This window comes from Salvelinus fontinalis, chromosome 19 (genome assembly GCF_029448725.1).
Source record: "Salvelinus fontinalis isolate EN_2023a chromosome 19, ASM2944872v1, whole genome shotgun sequence".
Taxonomy (NCBI): domain Eukaryota; kingdom Metazoa; phylum Chordata; class Actinopteri; order Salmoniformes; family Salmonidae; genus Salvelinus; species Salvelinus fontinalis.
Window position 1 is genome coordinate 42,232,970 of NC_074683.1, and position 16,810 is coordinate 42,249,779.

Genomic DNA, 16,810 nt, shown 5'->3' on the forward strand with positions numbered 1-16,810 from the left:
GTGGTGTAGATGAGGCTGGGTCTAGTCAGGTTATGGATGGTAGTGTAGATGAGGCTGGGTCTAGTCGGGTTATGGATGGTGGTGTAGATGAGACTGGGTCTAGTCAGGTTATGGATGGTAGTGTAGATGAGGCTCGGTCTAGTCCTGTCATGGATGGTGGTGTAGATGAGGCTGGGTCTAGTCATGTCATGGATGGAGGTGTAGATGAGGCTGGGTCTAGTCATGTTATAGATGGTGGTGTAGATGAGACTGGGTCTAGTCCTGTCATTGATGGTGGTGTAGATGAGGCTGGGTCTAGTCCTGTCATGGATGGTGGTGTAGATGAGGCTGGGTCTAGTCCTGTCATGGATGGATGGTGGTGTAGATGAGGCTGGGTCTAGTCAGGTTATGGATGGTGGTGTAGATGAGACTGGGTCTAGTCCTGTCATGGATGGTAGTGTAGATGAGGCTGGGTCTAGTCCTGTCATGGATGGTGGTGTAGATGAGGCTGGGTCTAGTCAGGTTATGGATGGTAGTGTAGATGAGGCTGGGTCTAGTCAGGTTATGGATGGTAGTGTAGATGAGGCTGGGTCTAGTCAGGTTATGGATGGTAGTGTAGATGAGGCTGGGTCTAGTCAGGTTATGGATGGTAGTGTAGATGAGACTGGGTCTAGTCCTGTCATGGATGGTGGTGTAGATGAGGCTGGGTCTAGTCCTGTCATGGATGGTGGTGTAGATGAGGCTGGGTCTAGTCCTGTCATGGATGGAGGTGTAGATGAGGCTGGGTCTAGTCAGGTTATGGATGGTGGTGTAGATGAGGCTCGGTCTAGTCAGGTTATGGATGGTGATGTAGATGAGACTGGGTCTAGTCATGTCATGGATGGTGGTGTAGATGAGGCTGGGTCTAGTCAGGTTATGGATGGTAGTGTAGATGAGGCTGGGTCTAGTCAGGTTATGGATGGTAGTGTAGATGAGGCTGGGTCTAGTCAGGTTATGGATGGTAGTGTAGATGAGGCTGGGTCTAGTCGGGTTATGGATGGTGGAGGACGCTGAGGAGGCTTTCTTTTCAGTCTCCTCCTCAATGGGTCCAGAGCTGACAGCCAGTCAGACAGAATGGTCAAAGTACACGGTGAGGGAACTGTCAAGGTTCCTGAATGAGTCTAAATGGAAAGGCGTTAATCTTGAAGCTTTTTATTGTGATCCGGGAAAGTTTGTTAAACCAGTACAACACGCAATGAAAAACGAGGGGCATGGTGTCCTCTCACCCAGGAAATGTTTTAGGTTGAGGAAGTGGGTCAACAGTTTTCAGCTGTGCTAACATAATTGCAAAAGGGTTTTCTAATGATCAATTAGCCTTTTAAAATTATGAACTTGGATTAGCTAACGCAACGTCCCATTGGAACACAGGAGTGATGGTTGCTGATAATGGTCCTCTGTACGCCTATGTAGATATTCCATAAAAAAATCTGCCGTTTCCAATAATAGTCATTTACAACATTAACAATATCTACACTGTATTTCTGATCAATTTGATATTATTTAAAATGTGCAAAAAATGTGCTTTTCTTTCAAAAACAAGGACATTTCTAAGTGACCCCAAACTTTTGAACGGTAGTGTATGTAAAACCAAAACAAGTACATGTGATGTTTCTGTAGGAGACGCATAGTGATGTGGTGAATGAAGTCGACTGGGGGCTCTGGTGGAAAGGGGAAAGTGTGCTGAGCCATGGAACAAATGTTAGTGCAGGGGTGGCAGTCGTTTTTGCACCGGGTCTGGCCGTAAAAATGTGCTCCTCAAAGGAGATGTGTAGGGGTAGACTGCTTGTAGTAAAAGCAGAAATTAACAACAGGGGTTTTGTCCTTAGAAACATGTATGCGCCTAACACAGGGAGAGAGAGGGGTCGTCTGTTTGGGTGTCTCAGCCAGGAACTCTCACAGGTAGCGCCTGAGGAGACGCTGGTGGTCGGCGGGGACTGGAACTGTACGATGCATTTTATGAAAGATAGAAATGGGGAGGAGCCTGATTCAAGCTCAGTGGGGGGTGTTAAGGGACATAATTAAGCAGTTTGACCTAGTGGATGTTTGGAGAACTAGACATCCCATCACAAGACAGTAAGCATAGGTGAAAGTCTTTGGGGCTAGGGTGAGTGCAGCCAGACTAGATCTCTTTTACATCCAAGAATCAGAGCAATAGACTTTTGGTCGCTACCATTCTCCCGGTGGGTTTTTCGGATCACCACATAACAATGGCTCGGTTGTCTATTTCACCAGGGCCTCGGCAGGCATCCTATTGGAAGTTTAATGTAAAGCTCTTACAAGACGCCACTTTTTGCTCAGGTTTCCAGGTTTTTGGGGAAAGGTGGGGGCAGCGAAGAGAGGAGTATGGGTCTCTGAGTCAATGGTGGAATGTGGGGAAAGTCCAAATTCGGCTTTTCTGTCAACAGTATACAGCTCTCTCATCCTCAGAGGCTAGGAGGGTATTGGGAGAACTCGAGCGCAGTATCAGTGAAGTGGTGGTAGAGATAGTGGAGCAAGGCAATGTAGGCCTCAAAGCTAATTTAGCTGAATTACGTAGGGACCTGGGCAGTTTTTCCAGGTTAAAGCAAAGGGAGCGCTTGTAAGAGCTAGGTTCTCCATGCTCAAGGAGATGGATGCTCCCAGCTCCTTCTTCTTTGGTTTGGAAAGACAGAGCGCTGAAGCTGTCTGATGGGCGGGTGACCTCTGTGGTGGGGCAGATGCGTGATCAGACTGTGGAGGTTTATACTGAGTTGTATAGGGCAGAACTGTGTGATCCTATGTGTGCTCAGGTCTTGTTTGCAGAACTCTCTAAGCTATCTCTGACACAGAGGGATGAAATGAACATTCCCCTGTTGCACCATGAACTAGCAGAGGCCGTAAAATAGATGTCCCCCGGCCGTACACCTGGGGAATAATTGGACTGGACTTCCTTTCCGTGTTGTGTGAGTGCGTCGGGGTAGGAAAGTTGCCGATGAGCTGCCGTCGGGCGGCTCTGGCTCTCCTGCCCAAAAAAGGGGGCTTGTGTGAACTTAAGAACTGGAAGCCTGTGGCATTGCTCTGTGCGGACTACAAGATATTTGCCAAGGTCCTCGCTGACAGACTGATAGTCCCATCTGGAGTTTATAGTAAACAAGGATCAGACAAATTGTGTACCGGGACGCTCAATCACGGACAACTTGTTCTTAATCAGGGACATGTTGAACTTGTCGACAGGTTCTAATGTGAACTTTGGACTGGTCTCTTTAAATCAAGAGAAGGCTTTTGATAGAGTGGACCATGAGTATCTGTTTGATGTGATGTCTGTGTTTGGGTTTGGGGAATGGTTTTTGGCCTGTGTGAAGATGTTGTATGCTGGGGCGTCATGTATGGTCAAGGTGGGAGGGGGGCTCAGTAGGCCAGTCTGGGTGAGACGGGGCATAAGAAAAGGATGCCCTCTATCGGGGCAGTTATATACACTAGCCATTTTTAGGCCTGCTACACAGGAGACTGCAGGGAGTGTGCTGGACAGGCATGGGTGTGGTGAAAGGCATTGCAGTGTTGGCGTATGCAGATGATGTTTCTGTGATGATCAGGGATGGGCAGGATATGAATGCACTATAGACTATTCTGAAGGTGTACAAGAGAGCTTTGTCAGCTAAGGTGAACTGGGGCAAGAGCAAAGCTCTTATGTGGGGCATGGGGGGATAGGGCCCCCCCTCTGCTTCCAGGGGGTACGCAATGGGGTTGTGAAGGGTTTAATATTTTGGGGGTGTACCTGGGCTCGGAGAGGTGGGTCAGGAAGAACTGGGAGGAGCTGCCACAGGCAGTGGTGTCAAAACTGGCCAGGTGAAGGTGGCTCCTGTCCCAAGTGTCATATAGAGGGAGGGTGCTGATAATCAACAACCTGGTGGCATCTTCCCTGTGGCATAAACTGGCTGTCCTCAACCCCTCTGCCGGTCTGCTCGCAGACTTGCAATGCAAGCTGGTAGATTTTTTATCATAGGGCTATCACTGGCTGAGGGCGGCAGTGTTGAAAGAAATTCAGATGACGTACATGTCCGTCCACGAAGGAGGCCAGGACCTGGTGGAACTGGAGAGCAGGGTGGCTGCATTCCGACAAAAGGCGGCGCAGAGACTGCTCTACCATACTGATGTAGGCTGGAGGGAACCAGCATGCGTGCTGCTGAGGAGAGCTGAGTACAGAAGGTCTCTGATTTGTACTCTGCGTTGCTGATGCCTGAAAGCTGTGGAGGCCCACACAAGAAGGGGGTGTGGAACCTGGGCTGTGGGTGTGGGAGAAGCCTATCTTCCACAATCCAGCCCTCCTTTTGAGATCGGTTCAATCAGCCTCCCTGCAGAAGTGACTGATGGCAGCGGGTTTACTAAGGCTGTGTGACCTGCGGCTCCTGGCACAACAAACAGAACTAACATCTCTTAGGCTACTTGAGATTCCTGGGGGAGGTCCAGGAGGCCCTGTCTGAGCCGGTAATGGGGGTCTCTCTCTCTCTCTCTGTCTTTTTCTTTCTCTTTCTGTCTCTAATATAGCATGTATTTACTTGCTCTCTCATCTCAGTAAACCAGAGCACTGAGATACATTAAAATGTCAGGAACACAACACAACACACACACAGAACTAGGTCAAGCTATCTGGAGCGGCCATGGCACCTCAGGCCTACAGCGTTAAGAGTAATGTCAAGCTTTAAAAAGCCTGTTTTCTTTTATTGAGGATAGTTACAGCAGTATTGAGAGACACACGCAAACAGAAAGAGAGAGAGAGAAAGAGCCAGAGAAAGGGAGAGAAAGAGACAGACGGACAGTGAGAGAAGTAAGTTGGATGACCAGGTCTTACCAGATTGTAATAGGTCTTGCTAATGGCCGTAGTGTCAACGCCTTTTGGGGGGCTCTTGAGGGTCCCAGATTTGGGGGACACTTGTTTGTCTCAGAGGGAGAGGGAGAAATTAGTTATTTCTCTCCATCAGACACTATCCTTTTCCTTCACGTCCTTTCTGATATTCCTGGGTTATGTGATGTCCAGTAGCAAGAATAATAAGGGATACCTACCACAGCCTTTGATCTCACGGACATAGTTGCTAGGGAACCAGCCGGTCTTGCCGTTGAAGTTCCCCTCCCACCAGCCGCCCTCCTCCTGGCGTGTCACGTTGATGACATCGCCCTTGTTGAAGGACAGCTCGTCCTCATTGGTTTGTTCAAAGTTGAAGCGAGCCTTGACCAATAGCTGCGTCCCGCTGCCCTCAGACATGTCCTATAGGAAAGGTAGAGAGGTGAGGAGGGAGGTAGAGAGTGGGAGGTAGGGCAGTAGAGAGGGGAAGGTAGGTAGGTAGAGAGGTAGGGAGGGGGAGGTAGAGAGATAGAGGTAGGGAGGTAGGGGAGGTAGAGAGGAGGAGGTAGAGAAGGGGAGGTAGGGAGGCAGAGAGAGGGAGGTAGGGAGGTAGAGAGGTGAGGAGGGCGGTAGAGACGGGGGAGAAGGGCGGTACAGAGGGGGAGGTAGGGAGGTAGAGAGGGGGAGGTAGGGCAGTAGAGAGGGGAAGGTAGGGAGGTAGGGGAGGTAGAGAGGAGGAGGTAGAGAAGGGGAGGTAGGGAGGCAGAGAGAGGGAGGAGGGCGGTAGAGACGGGGGAGAAGGGCGGTACAGAGGGGGAGGTGGGTAGGGAGGTAGGTAGGTAGAGAAGAGGAGGTAGGGAGGTAGAGAAGGGGAGGAAGGGAGGTAGGGAGGTGGAGAGGGGGAGGTAGAGAAGGGGAGGTTGGGAGGTAGAGACAGGGAGGTAGAGAGGTAGAGAGGGGGAGGTGGGTAGGGAGGTAGGTAGGTAGAGAAGGGGAGGTAGGGAGGTAGAGAAGGGGAGGAAGGGAGGTAGGGAGGTGGAGAGGGGGAGGTAGAGAAGGGGAGGTTGGGAGGTAGAGACAGGGAGGTAGGGCGGTAGAGAGGGGGAGGTAGGGTGATAGAGGGGAGGTAGAGAGGAAGAGAGGGGGAGGTAGGGAGGCAGAGGTAGGGAGGCAGAGAGGTGGGGAGGTAGGGAGACAGAGAGGTAGGGGTAGAGAGGGGGAGGTAGGGAGGTAGAGAGAGGGAGGTAGGGAGGTAGAGAGGGAGGTAGGGAAGGGGAAAGGGAAAGAGGGGAGAGGGAAAGAGAGGGGGGAGGTGGAGAGGTAGGGAGGTAGAGATTTGATGAGGGAGGTAAAGAGGGGGAGGCAGAGAGGCAGAGAGGGGGAGGAAGGGAGGTAGAGAGGAGGAGGTAGATGGGTGCGGTAGGGAGCAAGAGAGGTGAGGAGGGTAGCGAGGGAGGGTTGGTGAAGGAAAGGACAAGGGGAGAGGGGAGAGGGGGAGGTAGAGAAGGGAGGAGAGGAATATTAGTGGGATAGGGAGTTAGAAAGGGTGGGCCGATGGCTCAGTAATGGACAAATAAGGACTTGAATACTGACTAAGGACTTGAATACTGATAAGCCCACACAAATCTCCCTTTGACATAGATGCACTTTGAGATACAGACATTTCAGAAGTTGGGCTTCAGCACTGAGGCTGCTATGTGTGTTTTTGTGTGTGTCTACGTGTTTCTCACCAGGCTGCGGAACTGGTTCTGAAGCAGCTTGGAGGATCGACCCAGTGATGACTGGGAGACCAGAGACTCAAACGACTTGATCCGATGGGCTGACGAGTGACGGGCACAGACACTGTCACTGCCCACTCCAATGTCTACAGATAAAGAATAGAGCAGTGCCTTCGGAAAGTATTTAGACCCCTTGACTTTTTCCAAAATGTTGTTATGTTCTAGCCTTATTCTAAAATTGATTAAATAAAAGGTTTTCTTAATCAATACCCCATAACGACAAAGCAAAAACAGGTTTTTGGACATTGATGCTAATTTATTACAAATAAAAACAAAAATACCTTATTTACATAAGTATTCAGACCCTTTGCTATGATGAGACTCGCAATTGAGCTCAGCTGCATCCTGTTTCCATTGATCATCCTTGAGATGTTTCAACAACTTTATTCGAGTCCACCTGTGGTAAATTCATTTGATTGGACATGATTTGGAAAGGCACACACCTGTCTATATGAGGTACCCCAGTTGACAGTGCATGTCAGAGCAAAAACCAAGCCATGGGGTTGAAGGAATTGTCCATAGAGCTCAGAGACAGGATTGTGTCAAGGCACAGAAAACATTCTGCAGCATTGAAGGTTCCCAAGAACACAGTGGCCTCCATCATTCTTAAATGGAAGAAATTTGGAACCACCAAGACTCTTCCTAGCGCTGCCACCCGGCAAAACTGAGCAATCGTGGTAGAAAGGCCTTGGTTAGGGAGGTGACCAAGAATCCGATGATCCCTCTGACAGAACTCCAGAGTTCTTCTGTGGAGATGGGAGAACCTTCCAGAAGGACAACCATCTCTGCAGCACTCCACCAATCAAGCCTTTATGGTAGAGTGGCCAGACGGAAGCCACTCCTCAGTAAAAGGCAAATGACAGCCCGCTTGGAGTTTGCCAAAAGGCACCTAAAGGACTCAGACCATGAGAAACAAGACTCTCTGGTCTGATGAAACCAAGAATGGCCTGAATGCCAAGCATCATGTCTGGAGGAAACCTGGCACCATCACTACGGTGAAGCATGGTGTTGGCAGCATCATGCTGTGGGGATGTTTTTCAGTGGCAGGGAATGGGAGACTAGTCAGGATCGAGGGAAAGATGAACGGAAGCAAAGTACAGTGAGATACTTGATGAAAACCTGCTCCAGAGCACTGCAGACCTCAGACTTGGGTGAAGCTTTACCTTCCAACAGGACAACGACACTGAGCACACAGCCAAGACAACGCAGGAGTGGCTTCGAGACAAGTCTCTGAATGTCCTTGAGCGGCCCAGCCAGAGCCCGGACTTGAACCCAATCGAACATCTCTGGAGAGACCTAAAAAAAGCTGTGCAGCGACACTACCTATCCAACCTGGCAGAGTTTGAGAGGATGTGTAGGGAAGAATGGGAGAAACTCCCCAAATGCAGGTGTGCCAAACTTATAACGTCATACCCAAGAAGACTTGAGGCTGTAATCGCTGCCAAAGGTGCTTCAACAAAGTACTGAGTAAAGGGCCTGAATACTTATGTAAATACGATTTCATTATTTATTTTTTTAATTTGCAAAAAAATCTAAAAAACTGTTTTTGCTTTGTCATTATGGGGTATTGTGTGTAGATTGATGAGGGGGGAAATTTTGTAATGCATTTTAGAATAAGGCTGTAATGTAACAAAATGTGGAAAAGTCAAGGGGTCTGAATACATTCTGAAAGCACTGTATATACACACACACACAATACACTGTATATACACACACAATAGAATAGTTATACTGAACACACATACTCACATGGGCTGCGCACATGCACACACTTTCTACTAACCTGCAGTCACTTTGTTGAGAGCCACCAGACTGCTGAGTATCCTGGAGAAGTTCAGTCCTAGGAGCAGATCACTGGGCTCAAACACCTGTGGGAGACGAGAAAAAGACGGGTCAGTGTGTGTGTGTGTGTGTCAGTGGAGGCTGGTGGGAGGAGCTATAGGAGGACGGGCTCATTATAATGCTGGAATGGAATTAATGGAACGGGGTCAAATATGTGGTTTCCATATGTTTGATACCGTTCCATTTATTCCATTCCTGCTATTACATTGAGCCTGTCCTCCTATAGTTCCTCCCACCAGCCGCCACTGGTGTGTGTTTGTGTGCAAGTGTGTGTGCGTGCATGATGCACATCATTCCTGTGTATGACACTGTGTTCGTTTCAAAACTAAAATACGTGGAGACATGCCAAAAAGTAATGGGGGAAAAAAATCACTAGTCAATTGGACAGCACTGGAGCTGGGTCATCACAATGCCTGCCACTGCCAATCAATAGATCTCATTTTCACTAGCACAGTAGCATACAGACAGCTTCACAAACTACTGTAAACCAAATGAGTTGTAGAAAGCATCAGATGAGCAAAAATGTCCTGTGCAACACAAGAAGAGGTAGTTGACTGGAGTAGAGTAGATAGTTTGGAGTTAATGTGCTTGTGGGGTGAATTAATGTAGTTTCATTCTCTCCCTGTAAAATGTCTGTTAATGTATGTCACTCTCTCCCTCCCTCCCCCTCCATCTCTCCCTCCCTCCCCTTCCATCTCTCCCTCCCTCCCCATCCATCTGTCACTCCCCTTCCATCCATCTCCCCCCCCTCCCCCATCCATCTCTCCCTCTCTGTGCAGTGGTTACTGTCGGACCACTGAGGGGGAGTGACTGAGATGTGGCTCCCTTTTATCTTCCGCTCTGATTCCAGACAGTCTATGCCCTGAGAGAATGTGTGTGTTTGTGTGTGCATGGCCTGTACTGTGCTATTTCCAGAGTTCCAGTCCAGTCCCATATTCCTCCACTGTCCCATAGAGGTACATATTACATACAAACATTCAATGATTGTGAGAAGGTTATTGATGTCAAATAATATGTGCAGAAAAACGTGAAAGTGACACACCTCACACTATTCTCCAATGTGGTTTATTGACACAATGTTTCAATCATTAGGGCTTAACCAGAGCTGAACGTACAAGGACTGGTTCCCCTGTGGCCCTTCCACCCCAGCCCTGACATGATAGATGCAGTAGGTGAAATCAGGAGTGCCGCTATATGGCATTAACTTATCCAGAATATCATTGGAGTGGCCACTCCAATGGAGGGAGGAAAGGTGCATTTCAAAAGTACTCTTAACTGGATCGATGACTACAGGGAGTGTGGAAACTCTTAGAGTCACTTCCTGTTGTGAACAGGTCAGGGGTGAAGGGTCAGCTAACTGCTGCACAGAGTGTGTGACATGGCTCCAAACAGTCTGAAGACATAAAAACACATTTACTTGAAGAAGAGTGAAGTTTTGTATCAGAATGACGGTTTGTGCTGCTGGTCATTCTGTTAACAAATTTTGCATCAGCACTGTTCTTCAAGTAAATGTGTTTTTGAAAGGTTTTCTGTGGAAATTGTTAAAAGTAGTCATTGTGCATAGTTGTGTGGTTTGTTTAGCAATCAGTGTTTTTTGTTTGGCATACATTTTAAAGTGACAAATCTGAGTCTCAGCATCACTGTTACTGTGGAATTGCCCATAGAATAATCCAAAGAAAACAACATAAACACACACCAAACAGTTGTCACGGCCGTCGTAAGAAGCGGACCAAGGTGCAGCGTACATATTCCTTTTATTAAGAAAATTACGCCAACAAAAACAATAAACAATACAAAAACGACCGTGAAGCTTAAGGGCATAGTGCCAAACAAAGACAACTTCCCACAAAGAAAGGAGGGAAAAGGGCTACCTAAGTATGGTTCCCAATCAGAGACAACAATAGACAGCTGTCCCTGATTGAGAACCATAACCGGCCAAAACATAGAAATACAAAATCATAGAAAAACAAACATAGAATGCCCACCCCAAATCACACCCTGACCAAACCAAATAGAGACATAAAAAGGCTCTCTAAGGTCAGGGCGTGAAAACAGTATACAATCATCTGCCAAACACACTAGAGGTCGGCCGATTATGAAATATTGGAGGACCAAAAAAGCCGATACCGATTAATCTGCCTTTTTTTTGTTTTTTTGTAATAATGACAATTACAACAATACTAAATGAACACTTATTTTAACTTAATATAATACATCAATAAAATCAATTTAGCCTCAAATAAATTATGAAACATGTTCAATTTGGTTTAAATAATGCAAAAACAAAGTGTTGGAGAAGAAAGTAAAAGTGCAATATGTGCCATGTAAGAAAGCTAACGTTTAAGTTCTTTGCTCAGAACATGAGAACATATGAAAGCTGGTGGTTCCTTTTAACATGAGTCTTCAATATTCCCAGGTAAGAAGTTTTAGGTTGTAGTTATTATAGGAATTATAGGACTATTTCTCTCTATACGATTTGTATTTCATATACCTTTGACTATTGGATGTTCTTATAGGCACTTAAGTATTGCCAGTGTAACAGTATAGCTTCCATCCCTCTCCTCGCCGCTACCTGGGCTTGAACCAGGAACACATCGACAACAGCCACCCTCGAAGCAGATTTACCCATGCAGAGCAAGGGGAACAACTACTCCAAGTCTCAGAGCGAGTGACGTTTGAAACGCTATTAGCGCGCACCCCGCTAACTAGCTAGCCATTTCACATCAGTTACACCAGCCTAATCTCGGGAGTTGATAGGCTTGAAGTCATAAACAGTGAAGAGCTGCTGGCAAAACGCACGAAAGTGCTGTTCGAATGAATGCTTACGAGCCTGGTTAATATTGCCTGCTAACCTGGATTTCTTTTAGCTAAATATGCAGGTTTAAAAATATATACTTCTGTGTATTGATTTTAAGAAAGGCATTGATGTTTATGGTTAGGTACACGTTGGAGCAACGAGTCCTTTTTCGCGAATGCGCACTGCATTGATTATATGCAACGCAGGACACGCTAGATAAACTAGTAATATCATCAACCATGTGTAGTTATAACTAGTGATTATGATTGATTTATTGATTGATTGTTTTTTATAAGATAAGTTTAATGCTAGCTAGCAACTTACCTTGGCTTCTTACTGCATTCGCGTAACAGGCGGGCTCCTCGTGAGGCAGGTGGTTAGAGTGTTGGACTAGTTAACCGTAAGGTTGCAAGATTGAATCCCTGAGCTGACAAGGTAAAAATATGTCGTTCTGCCCCTGAACAAGGCAGTTAACCCACCGTTCCTAGGCCGTCATTGAAAATAAGAATGTGTTCTTAACTGACTTGTCTAGTTAAATAAAGGTGTACAAATGAAAATAATAATAATCGGCAAAATCAGCGTCCAAAATGACCGATTTCCGATTGTTATGAAAACTTGAAATCGGCCATTCCGATTAAATCGGTCGACCTCTAAAACACACACCCATCAGAAGCAGGTCGGGGCTTAAAAAGCGCTGGCAGACCAACGTGTGAGTACGTACACACGCACACTCACACACACCCCTAATCTGCTGCCCCATGCAGCTAGCTGTACTGTGAGCCAGCAGTAATTTTGGGTCTGGAGTGGGTCTATGATGTCTGGCCTTGTCCTACACTGTTATAATCCAGCTCCCTGCATGTTACACAAACACACGGCTCGCTCTCCTCTCCTCTCTAAAGCAGCTTATAGGGAAACAGGTTTACGGTATGAGGGGCATGGAGGGCTGCTGTGAGGATTTCAAGGTCTGTCTATCTGCACACCTGGGAAGCTTAGTTATCCCAAAAACACCCCATGACTCGGAGAGAGGGAGACGAGTAGTCCACTTCGCAGAGATTGGAATCAGTCCAACCTCAAACATTAATTTACTACACCAGTGTTTTCCAAGCCTGGTCCTGGGGATCCAAATGGGTACACATTTTAGTTTTTGCTCCAGCTCTCAGACACCTGATTCAACTAAGCAACTCATCAAGTCTTTGATGAATAGAATCATAGTGCTAGGGCAAAAACAAAACTGTGCACCACTTTGGGTCCCCAGGACCAGGCTGGGAAAACTCTGGACTAGATGTTTAGCATCTCTATTATAATGTTATTCTGTCTCAACATAAGTGTTGTCATAATGCGTCGGTGATACGCCTATTTAAATAAAGGCTTTTTCAAATCAACAATACCTACTCAGCACTAGTAGGTACTGGTACCCCGTCTATATAGCCAAGTGATGGTTAATCATTGTGTATTTATTCCTTGTGTTATTAGTTTTCTATTCTTTTCTCTCTGCATTGTTGTTAAGGGCTCAAAAGAAAGAGTTTAACTTTTAGTCTACACTTGTCATTTACTAAGCATGTGACAAACAACATTTGATTTGATTTATGAAATTCTTATCCAAGAAGAGAAAGCTTTGTGTTGACATTCAACACCAAGCACAAGTAACCCATTAACAAAATCATATTCAGACCCCTTTATTCTACAGTGCCCTCCCTCTCTCTCTCTTTCTCTCTATTTCTTTCCCTCTCCCATCTCCTTCTCTCCTGCAGTCTCAGTGAGGAAAGTCAATAGTGAAGATCGAACAGTGAGCTGTATTGTCCAGACTGGGTGGGTTCAATGACTCCTCTATGCACTGACACAATAACAAACTCTCTCTCTCTCTGTGTGTATGTGTGTGTGTGTCTGGTGTGATAGCCATTGCCCTCTAACCACCGATCTAGAATCTAACTGTTCACCCTAATCATTATTGTCAAAGTCTTTGATATAACAGTTGACACTGACAGCATTGGCTGCTGCTGTATGAGACAATACCAAAACATCCCAATAAAAACTAATGAGACTTTAGACTTCCTATATGGGTCAACTAGATAGTGAGTTTGAAGACTACACCTTCTGACAACTCTGGGTGGATTCATTGACCAAGTGTAGCCTAATTCACGCTTGCGGGTATCTGGATAACTAGCTGGTGTTTCCAAATCTAGAATGGGGGACACAAGCGCAACGCCATGCACGTAGGCTATGGGGGCCAGCGAAGAAAGACGACGACTTACATCATGGAAAAGCATCAGTCTGATAACCTGGGCCAGGCCGTTTAACAAAGTGTATACATTAACTAGCTATCTGCACTTGGAGCCTACAAATAATGTTACATTGTTACAGTTTTAAACGACTGCAACAAATAATTGCAGCATGACTGTTACAATGTTGCGATTGTGGATGGGCCATTTCAGTGCAGGCGACAAACAAGGCAGCCTCACTCGACGATGGGTGATTGTTCTCGGCTCGGAGTCCAGCCTCCTCCCACTGTCAGTAGGCCTATCCCTCCGTCCACTTCGTGGCCCCATTGTTTATTGTGTCACATTGGACATTTGTAAGATTTTACGTAGGTTCTTTATCTTTCTTATTAAATGTTGGATGCATGTTTGTGGGGTTATTTTATGGAAAACTTACCTCTACGCGAAACGAAGTGCAGCCTTTGAGAAACTCCTTTATGTTGCTCAAGCACTCGCCGTCGTTCTTCGGTTCTTGGTAGATCTGGGATAACAAAAATGCATATGAGAAACACGAATTTCGCTCAAAATTAACTTTGTTTCCATAGCCTAGCTAATTGGAAGCAGTCTAAAGTCTTATGCGCGTTTTGATTCAGAGTAGAAGCCAACATTCCCTCTCCTTGGCTTGCTTCTACAATACAGCTACAGATTATCTAGCAGGGAAGTAGGCATTGGATTGAGGGAAATGACGTTGGCGAATGGGAGCTGTGAGAAACAACACAGCAGCAGTGAGGGGAGGACGCTAGCAACTCCTCTGAACAGAGAGGCGGGATGGATCAAATTGATCAAAACAGAACAAATATCAAAGAACGGGTGGGAAATAAATAAGTGACACTAACAACAACGCCAATGGATGTAATACGGCCTCTGAATCTAGAAGGAGAGATCTGACGACACACATTTTATTACCAGTCTATAACCAAAGGCTGCATGAACTGCCAGTGAGATATACAACAATAGATAAACGTTGGGCGCTGGTTGAGGCTGGACATATAGATATTATACCATAGTAATTACCAGTTAAATGACCTGTAGCCTATCAGTCTAGCCCATGCAGTTAGAATATAATAGGATATAGAACATAATAAAATAAGAACTTAATTTTTCCTAGAGGGAAGACTTGCTACTGTTTGGTATTTTCTAAGACTACAGAACGCCGGGATATCACGCTTTCTCCTCCTTTCTACTTGTGGCCAGTAGCTCATCATCCGGTGGTCACCATGGGCAGATTTCAATAGTCTACTCTATCAGACCATAAGAACAGAATCAACGGTTGGTCAGAACCCTGGTTAGATTAGGCAATAGGTGATGTTCTCCTATAAGGTGATGGAAGTGTATCTCTCTTCCAGCACTAGGCTAGTTTGTTGTCAGAGAGGCATTTAAGATGAAGAACGCCAGGGAACGCCCAAGCTGTCTAAAGCCACACAGGATTTGGGGTACACAATATATAACAAGGCTAAAGTGACTGGGGGGTTTGTGTTGACAGACATACATTACAAATACCGCACTGTTGCTTTAAATGTGGAGAGGGTCTCTATCTCTGTCTGTGAGCTTTTGTGGTCAATGGCGGCCCACTGTTGTGGTGTACCCTCATACATCCCCACTAGCTGGTGATCCGGAGTATGTGTCAAACATCGGCTACATATAAACCACAGGCTATAGGCCTATAGGTCCTGTGCATTAACGTAATACCGCGTAATGCGCTTTGGATTCCAATCTCACAACGCATCTGTAGGCTATATGTGGCCTTTTCTGTTGCCTGTCTCCAGAAAAAAAACTAAAATCCATAGGCTACACAATTCCCAAACCATAGAGCCCATACATTTATGAGTTTGTTTGACAACAACACAAAATGCGTCTCGTCGTTTGTCTTGGTTTAAGAATATACAAAGGCTACTAAAAATTGCGCACAGAATAGATCGTCGTGACTCGCATCTGCCACATCGAACGGTCTGGTCTGTCTGTCTGTATAAACCTATCATACGCGTGAGTGTAGGCCTACTGACATATGTGCAATAATTTGTAGCTGTTTTTAGGAACAATAACCTACGCTCTCGTGACCTACAAACGAATATCTTAATGGGCCAGTGGGCAACGAGAAGCGAGATAAACCGCGTTATGTCACGGTTCTTGCCGCATAGACGGGCCGATGAGGCTGGCGGCAAGAAGGGAAGACAAGCGGCAGTTCTGTCCTTACTTTGTCCATGGAGCCCGGGCTCAGCCGCTCCAGCAGTCTACACAAGACCACCCCATCTTTGAGGGAGGTCTGTAAAAATGCCTCTGGATCCGATATAGTCTTTTTCGGCGACTCCAGCACCCCGAGTGTGATCAGCCAGGTGACCGTCTGCTCCGCGGAATTCATGGCCTCAGTCTCAGAGGAAAATCCAACGAAGCGGCAGGTTTTTGCGTATTTCAATAGCTACCCCTGGTACGCAATCATCTGGGGCGTTAAAACAGAAACATTATCCTTCCATACATACGAGCTTTGTGGGAGGACGGTAACCGCGAAAGATCCCTCCTTTCTTTTCTTTATTGTCTCTACCGGGTGGATTTGGATGATGCTCGGTTTGTGAAAATACAGCGGGTTTGTTCCACGGGTCGGCTTTACTCTCTTGTGTGTGATGTTTTTCTCTTGCTCCAACCTGGCAAGCTGTCAGATGCAGTTCACTGTGATGCGTTCGAGCAGCAGACTGCATATGCGCATCGCTGCCGCCAGCACAGCCACTCATCCGACAGCAGATGACATCACAGCAACAAGAACAGAAGCTAGTCCAACCAGTTGTTGGCGGGGACATTTTTGTCTGAATAGCTCTGCATGGCTTTGCATAGCAGCAGCATAATCCCTTTATCACACTGTATATTTGTTTTGAAGAGGGAAGGAGAAAGCAAAGTCGATAGCTTACAATGTATGTCGCCTGCAACTGGACTGATGCTTTTAGACGGGTCTTATCGTCGGTGTCTGATGTAGGAGGACTAGTTAGACTGGACTCATATCCCAATGGAACTAACCAGCAGTATCAAAGTTGTGACCCTTTACATGGGACCATTTTGACGATTTACAAAATAATTCCCCATGAAGACTATTAATATCGGTGAATTAACAATGGATAAGTGTATTCTGAATGGCCCATTGTACCTGTCTACTAAACTAAAGTCATTGTCAGAATCTCCTATCCCATTAGCCTAGGTGGGGAGCAGTGGTTGGACTCTCCTTCGGTTCACATATTGGCCACACGGTGGTGCTCCTTAGCCTCTTTCATTAATTTAACCTTTATTTAACTCTGTCTGTCTGTCTGTCTGTCTGTCTGTCTGTCTGTCTGTCTGT

At 46.3% G+C, this 16,810-nt stretch overlaps 1 protein-coding gene across 7 annotated transcripts in view; it reads right to left on the minus strand.

The window, feature by feature from the left end:
* arhgef7a (Rho guanine nucleotide exchange factor (GEF) 7a) overlaps positions 1-16,197 on the minus strand; it is a 201,777-nt gene extending 185,580 nt beyond the window's left edge. For 6 of the 7 annotated variants that reach the window (XM_055871610.1, XM_055871609.1, XM_055871612.1 and 3 more), the window contains exons 1-6: positions 15,683-16,197; positions 13,886-13,969; positions 8,378-8,462; positions 6,547-6,680; positions 5,038-5,239; positions 4,826-4,914 (exon numbers count right to left, since the gene is read on the minus strand). In XM_055871610.1, the coding sequence (XP_055727585.1) occupies positions 4,826-4,914; positions 5,038-5,239; positions 6,547-6,680; positions 8,378-8,462; positions 13,886-13,969; positions 15,683-15,847 (759 nt within the window). In that variant the 5' untranslated portion in view covers positions 15,848-16,197. The remainder of the gene's footprint in view (positions 1-4,825; positions 4,915-5,037; positions 5,240-6,546; positions 6,681-8,377; positions 8,463-13,885; positions 13,970-15,682) is intronic. The other variant, XM_055871611.1, reaches the window with a different exon arrangement.
* Positions 16,198-16,810: the final 613 nt, after the last annotated feature.